Raw genomic sequence first — 19636 nt, 5'->3', positions numbered from 1 at the left:
TGTGTATGACCGTTTAGCTCAGCTGGTCAGAGCGTGGCGCTAGTAATGCTGAGGTCATGGGTTTGATCCCCAATATGGTCACTTGAAATCTAAAGTCTTTCAGAAAGTCAACACTTCAAAATAAAAAAATGGCTCTGAAATGCAATCATTTAGTTAAGCATGGAAATATGCTTACACATCATTGTCCATTTTAAGTAAGATGTCTTTGAATTTATTTTACGTTTTCCCTTTTTACGTCTCTATAGTTTGTGTGCTAGTGGAAGACGTCATCACCAAGCCATATTTTAAAACTTCCTGTCAACTTTTAACATGAAAACACCGGGGGTCACTGATGGACTGCCCTGGCATCCACCACCAGGCTTACGAAGTTTTCTGGAGAAAGCATCCTAAATGTAGGAAATTCTATTGAAATGCCCACAATATTTAATTTTTTTTCAAAATGCACAACAAATGCAACACATTTATTGCAGAGTAAATGATGCCTGTGCACTCTTGAACAGTCTCAGTTCAGTCTCTCTTACAACATCCTTCAGCTGCTGGTAATGAGAAAGCCAACATGATCAGCTCCAAACGGCAGACGGAGGCAGCGGCTGCTTTTAGAGGAGCATCACATTCATTCTGGCGTCTGTCCTGCTACTTAAACCACGCACATAATCTTCACATGTTAGGATGTTGTAGCAGCAAACAGCCTCCAATAATCCACAGCCACAGAACCACAGTGGAAACATTTGCCGTGTTTGCCTGCCAAGAAAGGGATTTCAGCAGCACCAAGGAGACCGAGAGGAGCAAAATAAAGAAGCAGAACTGTTTGACTAAAAGCTTTCTGCATTGTTTCATTTTCAAGGACATTTCTGTGTCCTATCCAGCATCCAGTCCCGCTCTCTTTATCTAAAGTCCACCCGGCCCCGTTGTGGTGCTCTGAGCTGCGGAGAGCAACCCACAATCCCATCTGCTTGTCAAAGAGAAAAGCATGTAAGCCGCTGGAGCAGCAGGGATTGAAGATCCCTGGGGTAAAGCCTGGGACATTCAGAAAAGCTCTATGGCTTCACTTTTGTTATTTTTCCTTTTTAGTTCAGTTCCAAAAGTTTAAAGTTTTAAAGCAGCTCTTCACACAAAATTGACCTTCTAAAAAGGTTGAAAGCCAGAAGACCAAGCAGATGAGGCTTTGCACAAAAAAAAAAACCTGGACTTCTACCACAGTAATGCATTTCTCAGTGTCTCACCCAAGTTTTTAGGGGACTTTTTAGGTGCCAAAATCTGAAATAATATAAACCTTCTCTCAATTATTATAGCAACATGAAATGTTTTTTTACATTTTACTATTGTTATAATACAGATTAAAAATAATTTATAGGTGTACTTTGGCAAGGAGAGGTAATTATTCTGATGCTGCATGTCTGGTTGTTGTCATTATTATTCTTATAGAGTTTCTTGTCTTGCTATGAATTAGTAACCATTTTGTCTGTCATATAATTCATTTGTTGGCTCTTAGCACAGTATATTAAATAGGCACAAACATTTTAACATGGATTTAGTCACAATTTTTTTTATAATTATTGAGTCAGTAAGTAATACATTTCATTAAATTGACATAAAGGGCAGGATTAAATAAGTATTCACTTCTTCATACTCCTTTTCAAACAAATATGTTTGTTCTTGGTTATGCATGCATATGTTTTCTCTGTCCTACTGATTGCTTGTTTTTTTTTTTTGTTTAAAAACCTGTTTGAAATATATGAATCAAATCAAATAAAAAAAAACCTAATGAGTCCTTAATTTTAAACACAAATGTATTGATGTTCAATGTAGGTTCACAGGGTAGTAATCCTTATTCTGAGTAAGAAAAATAGGAAAAGAAGGAAACAGTCATTTATGTACACACTAAAACTCCGCAAGATATCAAATCACCATCCCAATATATTAATATTGGGATATATATTTTTAATATCACAATCATTAAAAACAGCTTAGAAGGATTTAAGAGCTCTTTAAGGAACATTTCTTATTTTTCAATCATGTGAATCCACTTCTGGATTTGTTACTAATGATGACCATACAAGTAATAAATACTGCCGAAGAAACAGAGCATTATGTGAGGTGATCTTTATGACTTTTAACGAGAAGACTGTTTCTCAGAGAAACTCAAAACAACCTACATTTCCAGACCAAAACAAACATTTCAGCTGCGCGCTAGGACAGAATGTTCCTGTCAGTCAGTGATCCATTCTGGAGCAGAAAGAAATTTCAAAGACATGTACTTTTTCCTCAATTCAGCACAGACACACCTAATGATTCACCGCTGTGACTGACAGTATTCTATTAAGTCTATTGGTCTCTGAGCTCAAGTACACCGCTTTTGAGATGCATTCAGTCGGAATCGAACAGCGGAAACAGGAACAGAAGAGAAACTTCACCAAAGTTGGGTGCACAAAAGATGAAACAACAAGGACAATAAAGCAAGATGAAAAACATTTCTACACAGACACAATCCACCCTGTATGTGTGGACCATACGGATTTTGTTCAAGCCAGATAAATAAGCCTGGGATCATCATGGGTTTCTTATAAAGAGTCCATTTGAATACAGCCTAACCATTTGTGGACCTCACGTATTGAATGTAAATCTACAGGTGTCAGTTGGGTCTCACAGGGGCTTTAAAGGGAATGTATTATGCAAAATTCACATTTTGCACGTTTTTGTGCTTCCATTGGGGTAACAACTGCTTCTAAAAACAGTCAACGCGTTAAAAAAAAAAAAATTAAAAACACCCAGCCGTTTCGTGGCAGTAAGTTAGTGTTTCTTGGTATCTGGAAATTAATGACCAGTTTCAAAAACCTTCGGAATGTAACGTCAAATCAGCGGGAACTTCCCATCACCTAGCAACGCCAGGGAAGCCGGGCTCGTTGCCTAGCAACCCAACCCGAGCTCCAGGACGCAGCATTAATTTATCGCCGGGTTGTAGTTAATTCATTCCACCTGCGCTCATTATATCAGCACAGAACTCAAACTTACCGGAAATAAACATTAAAATCTACATAGAAACAGCTGTTTGGCTACTTATTCAGTAAGAAAAAGAACATTTAAAATCTACATTGAACTGCGAAAACCGAAAACTATTATCGGTAATAAGAATAGCATTTGCTAAATTTATGTCACTCGCGTTACTTTTACACGCCGTTTTAATCCGAGGAGTTTATACTTTTTGTTAAAAAAAAACAAACTATTATAACGTATTTTTAAAAACAAAAAAACAACTAACAATTTTTCGACCTTACCTTCTCCAAATAAAAGCTCCAACGTTCAAGCTAACATGCGCCACCTGGCGATGATGTGTTTCTTGCAGAACCGCAGTTTTTTGAAGCAGTCAGTTTGCGTGGCGCACTTATGCGTGACAGGGGGATGTAGCAGGCCCATAGTAGGTTAATAATGTATGGCAAGAACATTTGCCATATAATCTTTTTTTTTTTTTTTTTTTTTTTCAATTAAAACGAACGTTCACCAAGAACAAGAACAAATAAAATTTTAACAAACATGATGAGCGTTGGACATAATAAAGTCTAAAGATTTTATTTTCTTGTAATCTTTAGAAGATTACAAGAAAAATTAATTGCTTCAAACAAGATGAAATAAGAAAATACCCAATTATTGTGGACATAACTGTACAGATGAGATTACCTTGTGAAACTGATGCAGTAAAAGTTCTAAATATTTCAAAAAATGTTGCCTGCACCTCTGAAAACTAGAAAGATATAAGCTAACAAAATGCATATATGAAGAATGGGAAAGTAAAAGAGGCTTTCCTATACATTTGAATGTCAGATCTTCAACCTAAAATACAAATGTAATCAGTAGTGTCCAGTATTAATTTCTGACAAAGACATTAGTATATCTATTGACGACATATATTCCAATGTAAAAGAGGTAAAATAAACAAATAAATAAATGTTTGTGTGCACAAACTTGGCCAATAATGTTAATCCAGATTCTGATGTTTCATATTTTAAAAATGTAATCTTATCATTATACACCTTACATTTTTGATTAAGAAAAATAAGAAATCTCAGTTAACGTAAAGAAAAGTGAGAAAGAGGCGTGCTTAGATTGTGTGCCATAACTCTTGCCATAAATAAAGTTTCCTCATCAGTCAGTCTCACAGCTCCACCGCAGTTTGAGTGCGCGTTCACGTCTCAGGTCTGGGGGACGTTGGTGCCGTCTCCGCGCTCCCGCCGCCGGAGTAAAAACTATTTTGTCTCTTAAATAGAATCGACAAAAAAAACGCGAGATGTATAGGTAAGTAGCCACAAAATAAGTTTATTTGTCTGTTTCAGGTCAATAACGACTTTTAGAAAGTATTTTAAAATTTTTTTGAAGAGTTAACATCAGGAAATTGTTCTTGGAAAAACTCAGTATGTGGGTGTGTGTCTTTCGGTTCATTGTTTCATGGCTCAGAAAAAGAAGCTTTTCGTATCTGTGATTTGTGTGGTGTTTAATAGTTTTTATTTAGATTGTCGCTTATATGTTTTTGTAGTTTATTCTTTAGGACTTATATTAATTAGACGATACGTTTTAAATTGCACCAGATTCTGGTTGCAGGCTCAATGTCGCAAAGAATGATTTTTTCCCCCCTTTCTATTATCTTTTGTCTGGAGCCCTCACTGATCAATAAAATGTAATTGTTTTTCTATATCGCTGCAGACAGGGGGAAGCAAAACAATTTAATGGAAAATTAAGATTTTCTTCTTTTTGATGTCATTGGCTATTTTATGTCTTCAGTTATGTTTTATGTTTATTTACAGTATAGTTTGGGTTTTTTAGCTGAGTTTGGAGCAGATTTGATCAAACTGTTGGTGAGAAATGAAAAAGTTCTCAGGCTGGATAAAGCCCTTCATGATGCTGCGAGTTTAACACAAATTAATCAGATTAAAGAGTTACAACATTCCATGCTGTAATCTCACACAACTATTCAGGCAAAAATGCAGGTTTCCCATTATAACATTTGAAGCCATGCAGCCGTTTGAGCAGATTCTGTAACTGCTATGTAAATGAGACCATGATGATTTATTTCAACACTTTTTTTCTTTACTTTAAACGTGTTTATGTGTTATTACTATTCGGCTTTCTAAATGCTCATGCGATTGTTGGAGCTGTTCATTTAATCAACACTGACAAAAATCAACAATTAAACCGAGAAGAAGGAAAATCCACCCCATATCATTATGCTGCCATCACCACGTTTCACTCGGTGGTTTTGTTGATATCCAGTTTTTTTTGTGATGCCGCCAGGGGTGCGGACAAATGACACTGTTAATGCTTAGTGTTGTTAGCAAAACAAGCTAACGTTAGCAATCTACTTCCGCTCCGACATTTTTGCGCTTTTACCTGTCAGACAAATTTGTACGGTGACGCAGTAAGACCATTGTAGAGAGAAAAAATGGGAGAGTAAATTTCTGCCAAAATAAAAACTCAGAATCTCAAAATTTTTCTAAAAAAAAAATTTCTGAGCTCCAAAAAAAACAAAACAAAACAAAAAAAAAAACAATGCATCAGAAATTTTGAGGTCAATTTCAGAAATATTCTAGAAAAAAATTGGAAATGTTCTGTTTCAAAAGGCAAAATTTATTCAGTCATATTCTAATATTCATATATTTAATTCGACTGAAAATTTAACTTTTTTTCCCCAAAAATGTTACATTTTTCAAATTATTGTTTATTTATCATAGCCTCATCTTTAACATCACAGAACACTTCTGAGGTCTGCAAATACAGTTTGAAACAGAAGAAAAATAAACAACCACTTTTGAAATGAGATGGCAAACAGCTCAGGATTTTGTTTTGGTCTGACATTGCAGGTTTAATTAAGGTGTTATTAAAGCTGAGTGAGAGCGTTGTTTACCCAGAGTGTATTTAAAGCTCTTGACTTTATGAGCCATTAATTATTTTCATGTTAATTGTTTTGTTTTTGTTCCGATTAAACTGTATGTAAAAAAAAAGCAAGTTATCTTCAAGTGCTTCACGTGTGTCATATTTAGAGCCAGACTAAGTGCTGCTCATTATGTCCTCCTCTCCATGGGCTCAGAGTTATTTTGTGTCTTAGCAGTACCAACATTTCTGCCAGAAATATTCTGAAGTAGGGTGATAATGTCGCCAATCAGGCTGAAGTTAACAGCTATCCTCTCCTCCACAGATGAGCATCTATCTGTAAGTCAAACTCAGACAATCAGCCAAACCTTGATTGGACTCCTTTTGTTCTTGACAAGTCGCCGCCGTCAGACGCTTACGGTTCGCCATGGAGACGGTGGTGATCGTGGCCATAGGGGTGTTGGCCACCATCTTCCTGGCCTCCTTTGTTGCTCTGGTGGTGGTGTGCCGACATCGCTACTGCCACCCTCATGACCTGCTGCACCACTTCGACTCCAAGTCAGTAAATCTGCACAAAGCCTCTACAGAATATGAAACATTAATATGAATGCATCAACTTTTAGCACAGCCTGGGCCTGCAAAGCAAAAGGGTTGTTAGTGTTAATGAATCTGCATTGCGGTATCTAACATACCTTAAAGAAATATGCAGCTCTGGAAAAAATGAAAAGCCCACTGCACTGAACTCTATGGTGAAGCTCAGGGTTTTTCCACCAAATATCGATTTCTGAACTCTTTCTGAGTTAAAATATTGGTATTGTTCTTTCTAAATGAATATGACTTTTTTTTTTTTGCTTTTTTTGGGTTTTGAAGGTTTTGCTTTTTTTTCTTTTTTTTGTTCATTTTTCTTTTTTTGTTATTAATTCTTACGTTTTTGTTTGGCTTTTCGGGGCCTTTTCATTATTTCTTGGAAAAAAAGAACAATGTTCATTTTATTCAAACATATGCGTATAAAAAGTAAAATCACAAAAACTGATCATTTTAAGTGGTCTCTTAATTTTGTCCAGAGCTGTATACTGTATATCAAGTTAATTGGAAATTAAACTGTTTTTGTGGTTTTTCCTTACTTTGTTCAAACTAAGGAGAAAGTCTGGACACATCAATATAAATAGAAAAACAAAAAGTTGTGCACATTTTTTTATGTAGTACAAGAAAAGGGCCAAAGGAACCATCCAGCAGCCCAGCTGTGGAGGACACTGCTGCAAAAATATAAAATATTACATACTTTCTTAAAATCAAAACAGGAAATTGTGATGGTTAATTGTATTGTTTGGTAATAAAGTCCACCACAGGAATAAAATCAGATGGCATCAGTATTTATGTTAAAAGAATGTAGTATTTTGTAGCATTATGTGTGGGTTTTGCACAGGGGGTCACAAAGGTCATGGCATGAAGAAGGTTGGGAACCCTAATCTAGTGGACATGAACTGGTTTCGCTGTTGTTGCAAACACATCTTTAGCCATTCTCACCTCAACTCCCAGCAGAATCTTGTACATTTTCATCCAGCTCTTTGTTCCCTGTCGTCGGACAGACCCACAGTGGATCTGATTGGCGCCATGGAAACGCAGAGCGAGCCTTCGGAGCTGGAGCTGGACGACGTGGTCATCACCAACCCTCACATCGAAGCAATCCTGGAGAATGAGGACTGGATAGAGGACGCATCGTATGTCGAACCGCAGTAAAATAGCTTCTCGGATGTCTTTCGTCGTTTTTAGTTGCTAAACCTTGAATTTGTGTTCCACAGCGGCTTGGTGTCACACTGCATCTCTATTTTGAAGGTAAAATTACTCCTCTTTTTTGTTACCGTATGATATTATTGATTTAACTAATACATCTATTCCACGCACAGATCTGCCACACTTTAACTGAAAAGCTGGTGGCCATGACAATGGGATCAGGGGCAAAGGTCAAAGCACCTGCCAGTTTGAGTGACATCATCACAGTGGCCAAACGAATCAGTCCAAGGTAACGCGTCTCACTAGAACTTGATGTTATTACAGCTGTAACACCGGCTGACTTGTATTCTCGTTTTGGGTCCTACAGGGTGGACGATGTGGTCAGGTCTATGTACCCTCCTCTGGATCCAATCCTCCTGGACGCCAGGTAGCCACACCCGAGTTTGACTGCTGAAAGAGAAGAGTATGAGCTGCTTGTTTTTTCAAATGCATGTATCTTGTTCCTCCTCAGAGCCACTGCTCTGCTGCTTTCAGTCAGCCACCTGGTGCTGGTCACCCGCAACGCCTGTCACATGTCCGGCAGCCAGGACTGGATCGACCAGTCGCTTCACGCGGCGGAGGATCACATGGTGGTTCTGCGTGAGGCGGCGCTGGCTTCCGAACCAGAGCGAATCCTACCTGGAGCCGATGCTCAGAGAGAACAGGCCATTTGAGGAAAGAAAACCTGAAGCAGCACCAAACCTACTGTCAAAAATACAAACCATGGAAAAGCAGCTGCATTCCAACGCTGACCTAGTGATACCTACTAAAATAGACATTTCAGTTTCACATCCACGGCTCTCCAGTGGTCAGAATGTTTTTAGAAACATTTTCTGAAATGCACCATCCAGTAGTGGGCACTAAATCCAGTCTGACCAGCACTGCAGTCACAAGGAGGCTTAGTCAGCTAATCCATCCTGACGAAAATAACATCCATTAGCCAGTGAACCCGAAGGTGCTCCAACTCAGTGTAAAAACAGTAAGAGAGCCCTGGCTTGCCTAGCATGTGTGGGGTCAGTTTAACTTTGGGATTTGGTGGGGGAAAAAAACACATTTTTCAAATATTCCAGACGCAAATGAAATACAGTTCTTTCTAGGGAATTTTTTATTAGTTTTCCCCTTCACTTGTGACACACTTTACATGTGCAGCTCTTACCATGGATGACCAATTTAGCTCAATACTGGAAATCCTGCCAGTGTGACCAGAAGCTGAACTTCTGAGATCCTGCCATGGATAGATGCACCATGGCTTCTGCATGTAAAAGTTTGTATTTTCAAACATATTTTACTTCCAGTTTCATTCATGACATTCTGGTTAAATTGCTGCATAGCTCTGAACAAAATATACTCCAGGTCTACCTTGGTCTTGATGCCAAAACCGATCCGGTGTGTTTTGGGCCTTATTGGATGCACACCTCCCAAAAAGTTACACTTTCAGCTCATCAGTCAACAGATTTTCCCAAAAGTCTTTTCTATCCTACGAAAGCTCAAAAAATTGAGAACCTTTTAAACATTTTAGGGAAAATTGGAGAAGGTTTTGTATCATTTTGCATAGGGGAGGATTTGGTCTTGTACGCTGCAAAAGCACAAAATCCTACTAAGTATTATTGGTTTTTGGTCTAGTTTCTAGTGCAAATACCTTGGCACACTTGAAACAAGAATAGCAAAATATACGAGGTTGTTTTAAGCCAATCATTTCTGAGTACTGATAAGTAGTAGTTCCACTAGCAGATAATTCCACTTATAATATGGGGAAATATCTTCTCCTTTTCATCAAAATTAAGACATTATTAATTTAAAACAAGCTCTTCTATCTTGCTGAAGAGCTGCTTGTAAGTTAGTTTTGTCTCATTTCAAATGTGCCAAGATATGTGTCACTAAAAACTAGAAAAAAATACCTGGGAACATTTTGTGTTTTTGCAGTGTAGGTCCTTCATTGATAACTCAGTTTTATTGCTGAATAATCAACATCGACTTTAACTGAAGCAAATGAGGCCTGTAGATGTTGCTGTGAATTTTTTTGTAACCTCCTGGATGAGTTGTACTCTTGGAGTGATTTTGGTTGGCCGGTCACTCCTGGGAAGGTTCACCATTGTTTCGTGTTTTCTCCATTTGTATTTCCCTGAAGCCCCAAAAGCCTTAGAGACGTCTTTGCAATCCAATCCAGACTGAAAACCTTCCCTCCCCCCCATCTGTCCCTGAGTTTATTTGAATTTAAACATGATGTGCAGCTTTCTGAAAGCGTTTTTGAGTTGCTCCTCCCCCCTCAAATGAATGAAACCATCATTTGAATACTTGCATTTTCTATTTACTTGTTAACTTTGCCTGGTATTAAGATACAAAAGATTTTAAGGGCACGTTTTTACAACGCTGTGCTGGTGTGTCATGAGGACATTTGTTGATTGAAACAGAATTGGCTTGTCTCTTTGGGCCGGCGGGATGTTATTGGAGCATGTCTACCTGCTCCTTCATGCATAGCTAATAGTGAATCCCCAAGGAGCTGTAATAAGGCATTACCCACAGACTATGTGAACACACTGGCCTCAGTTACAGTCCATGTCGCTTTGTACGCAAAGTCCTGGCATGAAAATAGCAGCTGAATGACAATCAGAAATTGTGAGAATAGAGGAAATGTTTTCTGCTCGGTTTATAAAAGAAAAGCAAGAATCCAAAACACACAGATGTTTTCTTGTAGTGAAAGAAGACGTAGAAATTTCTTCTTTTCTTTTTTGTTTCCATGTTTATATGCATTGACATGCACTGATCCATTTTAAAATATATACTTTGTTTTCCCCATTTTCATTTGATGTTTCTTGCTTATTGCCATTGATTTTTATTTTTCACTAACTTGTACAGAAACAAAATGTCCTATAGGAACCATGTGGTTACTTTAGAAAAATCGTTTTCCAGTTAAATGTTCACACACTCATATTATTTTGACATAAATAAAGTGATTTTTCTTTCTCTGTTTATTACGCTCGGAGCAGTCTTCTGTGCAATAAAAATGGCGCTATCCCAGCTTCACCTTCCGTTCTTATTAAAGGCAGAAGTCCCAGGTGCAGCATCGTCGCTCGCCTTTCACTCGATCCGGTTGTCTAATAAAACAACCCTTTGCTTTTCTTCAGATCAGTTTGCTCCCAGCTGGGAAGGGAGGCATATTCATCCCGCTTCATTTCCAAAACAGCCTGAAATAGAAGCAATGTAGAGGTTAGTTTATAAAACCAACAACAAATGTTAATAAAGTTCTGTGGATTATGATCCTCCTATAAGAAGAGGCATTTATTTCAGGTGAACACTGCACTCTGCTGGTTGAAAGATGCTACTGCAGTAGCTTTCAGGTTACCTGGAAGTCCTGGTCAGACAGGTAGACCTCCAGGTGCTGCGGGTCCACGCCTGCAGGTAAGGGGCTCTGCAGCAGCTCTTCCACAGGGTACTGGGCCTTCATGAGCTGGGCCAGGGCGTCCTGCACCAAGGTCAGCTTCACTTCCCCCGAGTCCCTCTAATTCACATCGACATGAAGAAAGTGACACTGGGTGATAGCAAAATGGAGACTGTACCAGAGCAATTATTTAAAAAAGCCCATTTAATTTAAAATTAAAAAACGATACTAGTTCTAAAGTTCTGCTTTTATTTCAATTTGTTCCTTTTATCCTAAGCAAGCACCTGGAGATATTTCAAAAATAAGTTGACGGTTGATTCCTTTACGTAAGAACGAAAGAGGAGAATTTCATCAGAGATTTTGTTCACAGCAGTTATTGGTGAGGAGCAGCTCTCCAGAAAGCTGCAGAATTTGCTTCCATAAACATGTGAAACAGTTGAGTCACTTCTCCCAGAGGTCATAGTGAGTAGAAGCTCAAATAAATATGCAACACAACATCTAGCCTACTTTCTGGCAGGAAATACTAATCATGCATACCTGTGTGAGAGGTCCATGGTTCCTCTCCCAGCGGGGGAAGACATTAGTGAAGGTGAGAGGCTCTGATCCCTCAAAGATGAGGTAAGCCTGTGGGGGCCTTCTTGGGTTTATCTCTGGTTCAGAGTGGATGCATGAGAGGATATTAAACACAGAGAAAACACTTTCATTTCTAAGGCAATTAGCCATGAAAGTAATTCCCCTGACCTTTGCAGTACTGCAGAACCGTCTGCATGGCACACTTTCTCTCGCTGTGCCAGAGGCTCCAGGCTGCAGCAGAGCTCCCCGTTTGCTCAGGCTGACCTCTCTGCCACAGGTAGACCTCTAACCGGTTGTCAAGCAGGAATAAGGCTGATGACAGAAGGCAGAGGAAATCAAACGATAACGTGGAGTAAAGACTACACCTGACACATTTGGTCCGTTTTAAATGGATCAGAGTTTGTTTCCTTGGTTGATCTGGACTTTTTGTTCAGCTTTTTTCAGGTGATCTCGCTCCGCTTCCAAACTAACTCTGGTACGGTTCGCTTCGGCTGTAAATGCAGACCAGCCTCGATGCAAAACAACTACAGGAAATAAACGTCCGACTGGACTTCATGAGCCACCGTTGCCGGGCATTATGGTAAAAATGAGCCCTTCATTGTTGCTAACGCTACTACTGCATGTACTGACTGTGATGAAATTGTACCTAATCTTTCTGCTTAGTGATGCTGCTGCCAGCATATTGTGGGTCAGGGTATTTGCTGATGCTGTTCCAAAATTAGAAATATCCCATCGTGAAACTTGTGTTTAATGAGCTGCGCTCAACATTCAAAACTGCTTTGCAGATATAATAACAGCACAAATGCAGAAAACTGGACTTCCATGTTTGTTTTTCAGAGTCTGTGTTTTGTCCCACCCCCATAATTTTTGCCAAATGGGAGAGATGAACGTCACTGGCGTGGCGCTGTTCACAAATTATAGTCCACTTGCAAAAATGTGAAAGCAAACTGCACCAAACGAGAAAAATACAGTCAGCTTTCGGTTCGGACCAAAGGATTTTCCTGGTGTGAATCTATCCTTGATGTTTCTATAGGATGTTTGGCGTACAAAAATGTAGAGTTTGAATTATTTCTATATATTTTAAATTATTTACAGCTCAATGTGCTTGAAATCTTTCCATATTTTTTCACCTGGTTGAGGAACAGAGTACAGGCTTTCCTGGACAAAGGGCATCGCCATCACGACCCCTGGCAGCCGGATCGGACTCCGGAGCTCCTCCGCTTCAAATCTGCCAGAAGAGGCACTCAGATGGAAAAGGCGGGGAGTGAAGTTGTACTTTCCAGGATCTGCAAGAAGAGAACAGAAATGTGGTCTCTCACTGTAGTCTTAATGATAAAAAACTAAAATGTGCATCATGTTGCACCTTGCAGCATGCAGTCATAGGCCTTTCTGTCCATCTGGCCCAAAGCGGTCCAGAAGTCTGAGGGCTCTGAACCTTCCTCTACAAAATGCACCGTCACAGGGTTGCTTCTGCAGAGACCCAGTTCTGACGGACTCCTGAAAAACACCAAACTCAAAAACAGAAAGCTGGAAACAAATGCTGCACTCAGACAGAAAACTAGACTCATGCTTTACATTTCAATGAGACGCTCCACTGCCCTCTTACTAACTTCTCGGGTGCTGCTGTGGGCTTTACAGCCGGTCCAGAGATACAGCACCCCCTGCTGGCTGTTCAGCAGGACGAATGAGCCCCTCGACCTCAGGCTGGAACAGCAGCAATCCCCCTCCAGCAGCAAAGCCTCCTCTGGGAGCTCCCCACGCACGCAAAACAGACGCCAGTCTGCTGTGAGAAAAACAAATGTTATTTCAGTTAAAAAAAATATGAAACAGGGAAAAAAGTGTAAGCAGATTTTACTCCACCTGCAGTGGAGGTGGGTTCCTCTCGCTTTCCCTTGTGAATGACCAGACCTCCCTGGAAAAGCTGCAGGAAGCAGGGGGGTTCCTTACCCTGAGGAACAACCAGCTACAGAAACAAAGCACAAATCGGTATTAAACAATACAAAACATAACTTCAGACATTTATGGCTGAAAATGAGCAGAATCAATCCTGTGGTGAAGATTTTTGAGTAAATATTATGTATGTTAATTAAGAACACGGCAAACACTGACACTATTTTGAAAAGCTACCTGTACTTACATATTTACACCATACACATGCTTCCTTCTCTATAAACTCTATAAAATCCCCCAAACATTAATTGGCTGAGATATTTTGACTGTACTGGGTGATTCTAGTATCTTTAAAAATATCCATGAATTTACCCTGGTTTCTACTTTTGCGTTACAGAACCAGATTTCTACAGCTTCTTAGGTTCATACTCTGGACATTTAAAGTGCAGAAGTCATCCATACTTGTGAGTCTTCCTGGTTGTTCATCCCGATGGATAGAAAAGCTGCCGTGTCCCGTCCGCTGACACTGGAATGCCGTCCTCGCCACAGGAAGAATGCCGTGTTCTCCTGTGGTTTGGAAACATTCCCACACTCATCCTGGCTACTCCTGTTGTCTACAATGAACAAAACGAAACATTAAGGTGAGAAAAAACATCATAATGTTTGCTTGTTATTACAACCTTTCATCATCAGTAGTCACTGACCAAACGCAGTGATGCTGTATGTCCAGCGGATCACGTAGGAATCTCCTTCGTGAAGCTGCCCCGTGCTCTCCACTTGAATTTCACTGTCGTCAAACTCCTGGACGTGCCAGGTATCCACGGAAACGGTCCTCAGCTCCATCGCACGGCCTTCTTCCAGGGTGATGACACCCCGGCCTCGATGAACATCAACGCCGGACAGAACAGTCCGGACTGAGGCGTCTCCTTCCAGCAGCCCGCCGGATGCCAGAGCTTTAATGTCGCAGGGAGTCAGGATGTCCAATGATGGTTGTTCAACAGGGAGGGACTGTAAAATTAATATGAAACCTGTTACTAATTTGTAATATTTTTTCATTTTAAATGGGTAGTATTTTGTGTATTACAGGCTAGTTTATAGCCTCTTTATAACACAATCAAGAACATTGTCAATTTAAGTTGTTATAAAAATGCTGTATATATCAAATATGGCTTAAAAGAAATTTTACTTTGTAATTTAACACCTTGAAATTGGATCGCTGTCTCTTTAACAAACTCCTGCTCTTTCTGAAAATCCACCTTCAAGAAATCATAACAACACGGCTCCTCTATTAACCCTTCAACAACATTTTTACCAGTGTTACACTGAGAAGTAGTTCCAATAATGAGCTCAGCAGTTCAACCAGGTGTTTGCTAATTGCTGCTGGCTAGTCTGAAGGAGCTGAGTGGGGAAGTTGCTGGGGAGAACTGCTCTGAAGCTCTGAAGCCTTGAAGGCAGGGTTAGGTCCACCCAGACATTTTGCACAGCTGAATGGTTGCCATGGAGATTAAACTATTTCTCAAACATGAATGAAAGAATTAAGGCAAGACTCTAAGTGTGTTTTTGACGAGGTAATAACATTTTAACATGATGTAAAGCTCAAAAAAGTATGTTTTACATTATACTATCCCTTTGAAATAAGACAGAAAGTCATATTACAAAAAAAAAAGAGAGAGAGAGAATACCATTTTGGCTGTATTGGTGTTATTAGAGAGTACGAGTGAGATCAGAGTATAAAACCACTGAACTGTGAGATTAACCTGCATTGCATTCCCCTCTGAATCGACCTCCGCCGCGTCGTCGCTTCCACACATCGGGCTCAGGAACTTCTCCCTGAACAGCGCCGTCTCGTTGTCCTCGGTAACCACGGCGAGCAGGGCCCAGCTGGGACGGCCCTCTCCCCTCCTGAGCACAAACCCCATCATCATAAGACCCCCATGAACATTAATGCAGTCGTTACAGAAGCTGAATCTGAAGCAGAGTCCAACAGGCTTGACTTACAGAAAATCCATTCTGTAAAACACAGCTCCCAGCAAGGCTGGAGATGCTGAAGTCAGCAGTTTGAAAATGAAGTTGTAACCAGTATGTGTTTTTTTTTTTTCCTAGTTTTTTAATATTAAAACTGCATCATTGTTTCTGTGCGTGACTTGTTCCCCAATAGGACTGAATTTAAATCAGAAGATGATGGTGTGTATTACCAGTGCAACCAAATTACTATTGCTCCCCATATTTTTATGAACACTGACCTTTGTCTTTAAGATTGAATCATATTTAACACATCATGTTTCATTCACAATACAAAATACATGCACAAGTGCTTTGTTTTTATCTAGGTACTGCACTGAACCCCATTGAAAACCTCCTGGTTTTTCCACCAAATATTGATTTCTGAACTCTTCCTCAATCAAAACATCAGTGTTGTTGTTTCTAAATGAAAATGAATTTATTTTATTTGTATTACTTGAGGTCTGAAAGCTCTGCATCTTTTTCCTTATTTTGACCATTTCTCATTGTCTGCAAATACATAAATTTTTGCTTGGAATTTCGGAGACATGTTCTCAGTAGTTCATAGAATAAAAGAACAATGTTCATTTTACTCAAACACATACATATAAAGAGTAAAATCAGAGAAACTGATCATTTTAAGTGGTCTCTTAATTTTTTCCAGAGCTGTATGTATATGACATGGGAATAATGTATTGCTAAAAGTGAAAGGAATCTGCTGGTGGAACTTGAACTGGGTTGCTAGGTAACGGGCTGGGCTTAGTTGTGGTTGCTAGGTAACGGCACTAGTGGAATTTGTGCTTTTTCATCAACATTAAGGAAATATTGACTTAAAACAAGCTTCATGAAAGTTAGTTTTATCTTATTTCAAGTGCAATGACATATTTGCAACAGAAACTATACAAAAATACTTTGTAAAATTGAGCGTTTTTGCAGTCTGCCTCTCAGTGTCACTGAACAGATTATTGTATCTTGCAGTTTGAAGGACTGCATGTCTGCCAGTGGTTTATAATATGTAACGTCTGGACGTACGGCTGAACGCTGGGGTTGCACTGAGTGGGATCCAGTGGGTTGACTCGACAGTTGCAGTAGTCGTACTCTCCAACCCACACCTGGTGAGTCAGCTGGAGAGCAACGTTCCTCCTGCTGGGTGAAACATCGCGTCCATGCCACAGATACACCTCGCTGCCAAAATCAAACACCAGGACCTGGAAGCAACAGAGCACCGGATGACCGGAGGTGGGCAGAGTAGACAAAAATTGTACTCAAAATATTTTTACTCATCTAAAAGAGAAAAGCTGATTTCTTAAAAAAAAAGTAGCAAAAACATAGTTGGTAAAAAAAAAAAATGGTATGCGCAAATTCAGGTTTTTTAAAGATTAAAATAAATTTTGGAAACACTATAAATAAGTAGAAGAAACACTTTTACACACATTTCTTTTAACTTTGTATAAAATTAATACTTATAGTGGGTAATGTTAAATGTTAGGACAGTGGTATGTACTTCCAGTGACAATAAATATTGTTTACTGTATCTTTCTAAACTCAAAATGACCCGATAGGCTCAGCAGATAGAAAATAACTATAGAATTAAACTGGTGTAATAACAAGTATTCTCACTTTGACATAAACTTTATGTTTGTTTCTGTGTTTCACATATTTTTTTATTAAAATATGTTTATTCTTTCTGCACTGAATAGAGTATCCAGTCGTAGCAGTTCATAATATCACTCAAGTAAAAGTATAATTAATATACAGTGCAGTAAAAATACCACTACAAGTATGTTTTTCCTCAAGAAGTAACTCAAGTAAATGTAAATGAAAGTATCCAGACAATGGAAGTTTACTGAGACCTCTGAGGAGTCCAGCAGGGCGGTGCTGGGGATGGAGGCCCAGGCCTGTTCATGAGGCACCAGTCTGTCCTCCATTAGGCTGTACACACAGTTGGACTCCACTACGCCTTGTTCAAACAGCTCATCCTCCTCTGGAGCACCAGCAGCTGTGGGAGGGAACGAGCAAATTCCTGCATGAGACAACCAAACTAGCTTTTGTTTTCTGCTGGAAACTACGTGTGAGATTCTAATCTAACCTCTGTACTGTTTTCTTCCTCCAAGAAGACTCCAGAAGTCTGCAGCTTCGGGGCTGTCAGTGTTCAGCCCTTCCTCCAGGTGGACAACCTGGGAGGCGCGACAGCCGAGCTCCCTTCGGCTCTGGATGAAGGCGGCCAGCTCAAGAGCCTGAAAACAAAAACAGTTTGCAGTTGCACGAGAAAACAGAGAAGGCCTTGCAAAAATAAGAAGAAAAAGAAAACACTAACTGGACTTCCTGAGAGTCCGAGATCACAGACGACAAACTGAACGCATCAAACACCGTGAACAGTTTCAAGGAGCAAACGTACCAGTAGATAGTCTCAGAATTTGGATGGCTTATATTTCTGTTGAATTTCCCCATAAAATGAACTAGAGACCAGTTTAAAGTGTAATTTAAGCCAGTGGGGGCGCTGTGGGGGCCTCAGACAGTTGGAGGGAAGAAGAGAAAGAAAACAAAGAAGATCTCAAAATTGTTTTAATAGTTACCATTTCATCATAATTGTTGTTTTCCGTTATTGAATCACTTTTTTAAATAAAGTATAACCTGAAATAATTGACTTGAATGTTATTTTTGACGCTCAAACTGCCTAAAAAGACATAAAATAAACAAATAAGTTGATTATTTTTTAAAAATGTTGCCTGAAACGCATTCCTTAAGTAAAAGGAGCAAAGGATGCTTCTGCAGCTAAAAACATCAACATGTGAAACCCTCTGCTCTTTCTGCTTGACTAACATCAATACAATGTAAAACTGATCTGTTGATTTGTCATCTACCAGTAACTGATTAATAATTGGACTCAAAAGGTGCTTGACAGAAGATTTTATTTTATTTTTTCACAGAATTTGAACTGAATGAAGCTAAAACTAAGATGCTTGCAAAATGTATATTATATATATTTTTTACATTTCTGGTTTATTTATTGTTCTGATTATGTTGTTCTTTCAGCAACTGGCTCTTTTTAGAGTCCAGTTAATGATGAATCAATTACTAAATTAGTTGATTCAATAATCAATTAATCTGATGAATTGTTTCAGCCCCAAATTTGTCCTTTGGGTACCTTGGCTCTCTCCTCCTTGTTGGCAAACTCTCCACTCCACAGGATGCAATGATTGGGATCGACGAGCAGGAAGCAGTCTCCGCTGTTCAGCGATCGGACCGAGGGTTCGACCACACGTACCTGGACCTGGCGCCTCCCTGCCAAAGCCCAGTGTGGATGGTTAAATAGACGGCAAAATAAGCAAACAAATCACTAAAATATTTAATTACCTTTGATGTGAATAAGCATCAGGTTGCTGAACGGAGGGAAAGACTTGCTCATCTCCTTCTCTGAGGATGTGGCAGGATGTGAATCTGGTGAGGAAGAGTTTTTACAATCTGTGGACAGACAGGATTAAACGACATGAAGCAGCTGAGTGAAATAAACGAAAGTAAATGAGAAAATTAACTCACTTTTTTCTGCTTGGTCCCTCTCCTCTGCAGCACTGTTGTCCCTTTCCCCCATGTAGTCCTGCCTGATGTCCTCTCTGGCCGCCAGAGCCCTCAGCGGGTTTCTGGAGCCCTGAGTCCGACGGGACGGACGAACCGCCCGTCTGTGCTCTGTGACCGCTGAGCTGAGTCTGCACACAAATGCAACCAACAATAAAACCTCAGAGTTTTCAACCAAATAACCAAAGTTAGTTTGGCTTAAATAAGTAACACTGGTTGTTCTTCAGTTATCTTGATTTGTCTGAACATGTCTAGAAGTAACCAGCAGATGTCGCTCTCACAGCAAAAACAGATTTGCAAAATCTTTAATGCTGACTTCATTAAAGGGAAATTGTTCAGTGCATAGGGATCAATAATATAATTTTATTAGTTTTTCTCCTTCGTGTTTCATGCTTGTATCCAATTCTTCACTTTTCAGAGGCAAATGCTGTGTTTAGGGTAATTTATATCACAATTTAGCTTTAGATTATAACAGTTGCAAAAAAAAAAAAAAAACACAAGACTATTTGTGGTATTGTTTTAATCTACCATAAAGCTTTAATATTTTGTGATGACTATCCTTGTCAAGAGGCTGGAAAACATCCA

At 39.5% G+C, this 19636-nt stretch overlaps 2 protein-coding genes and 1 long non-coding RNA gene across 3 annotated transcripts in view; 1 reads left to right on the top strand and 2 right to left on the bottom strand.

Moving 5' to 3' along the window:
• Positions 1-3391, bottom strand: part of LOC103148763 (uncharacterized) — a 32398-nt gene extending 29007 nt beyond the window's left edge. Inside the window, exon 1 of the long non-coding RNA XR_477393.2 lies at positions 3276-3391. This is a non-coding gene — a long non-coding RNA (uncharacterized LOC103148763). The remainder of the gene's footprint in view (positions 1-3275) is intronic.
• A 791-nt stretch (positions 3392-4182) lies between these two features.
• On the top strand, positions 4183-8673 carry tmem98 (transmembrane protein 98). The gene is made up of 7 exons (XM_007567683.2): positions 4183-4290; positions 6185-6417; positions 7449-7580; positions 7662-7695; positions 7767-7882; positions 7961-8020; positions 8105-8673. Exons 2-7 carry the CDS (start codon positions 6287-6289, stop codon positions 8304-8306), a joined length of 675 nt encoding a protein of 224 aa, XP_007567745.1. The 5' UTR covers positions 4183-4290; positions 6185-6286; the 3' UTR covers positions 8307-8673.
• A 1780-nt stretch (positions 8674-10453) lies between these two features.
• On the bottom strand, positions 10454-19182 carry LOC103148794 (supervillin-like; the record flags this gene model as incomplete). Its single annotated transcript, XM_007567730.2, has 17 exons — positions 10454-10817; positions 10976-11131; positions 11549-11661; positions 11753-11896; positions 12715-12870; positions 12948-13081; positions 13160-13367; positions 13445-13547; positions 13937-14088; positions 14179-14482; positions 15232-15376; positions 16508-16683; positions 17329-17474; positions 17565-17712; positions 18624-18760; positions 18833-18940; positions 19016-19182. Coding segments are annotated over 17 exons (2587 nt in total), but the record flags the coding sequence as incomplete, so codon positions are not given.
• Between the last annotated feature and the right edge of the window lie 454 nt (positions 19183-19636).

The sequence above is a fragment of the Poecilia formosa genome, unplaced genomic scaffold, assembly GCF_000485575.1.
Source record: "Poecilia formosa unplaced genomic scaffold, Poecilia_formosa-5.1.2 Scaffold212, whole genome shotgun sequence".
Classification (NCBI taxonomy): Eukaryota; Metazoa; Chordata; class Actinopteri; order Cyprinodontiformes; family Poeciliidae; genus Poecilia; species Poecilia formosa.
This window is presented reverse-complemented; position numbering and strand designations above follow the sequence as displayed.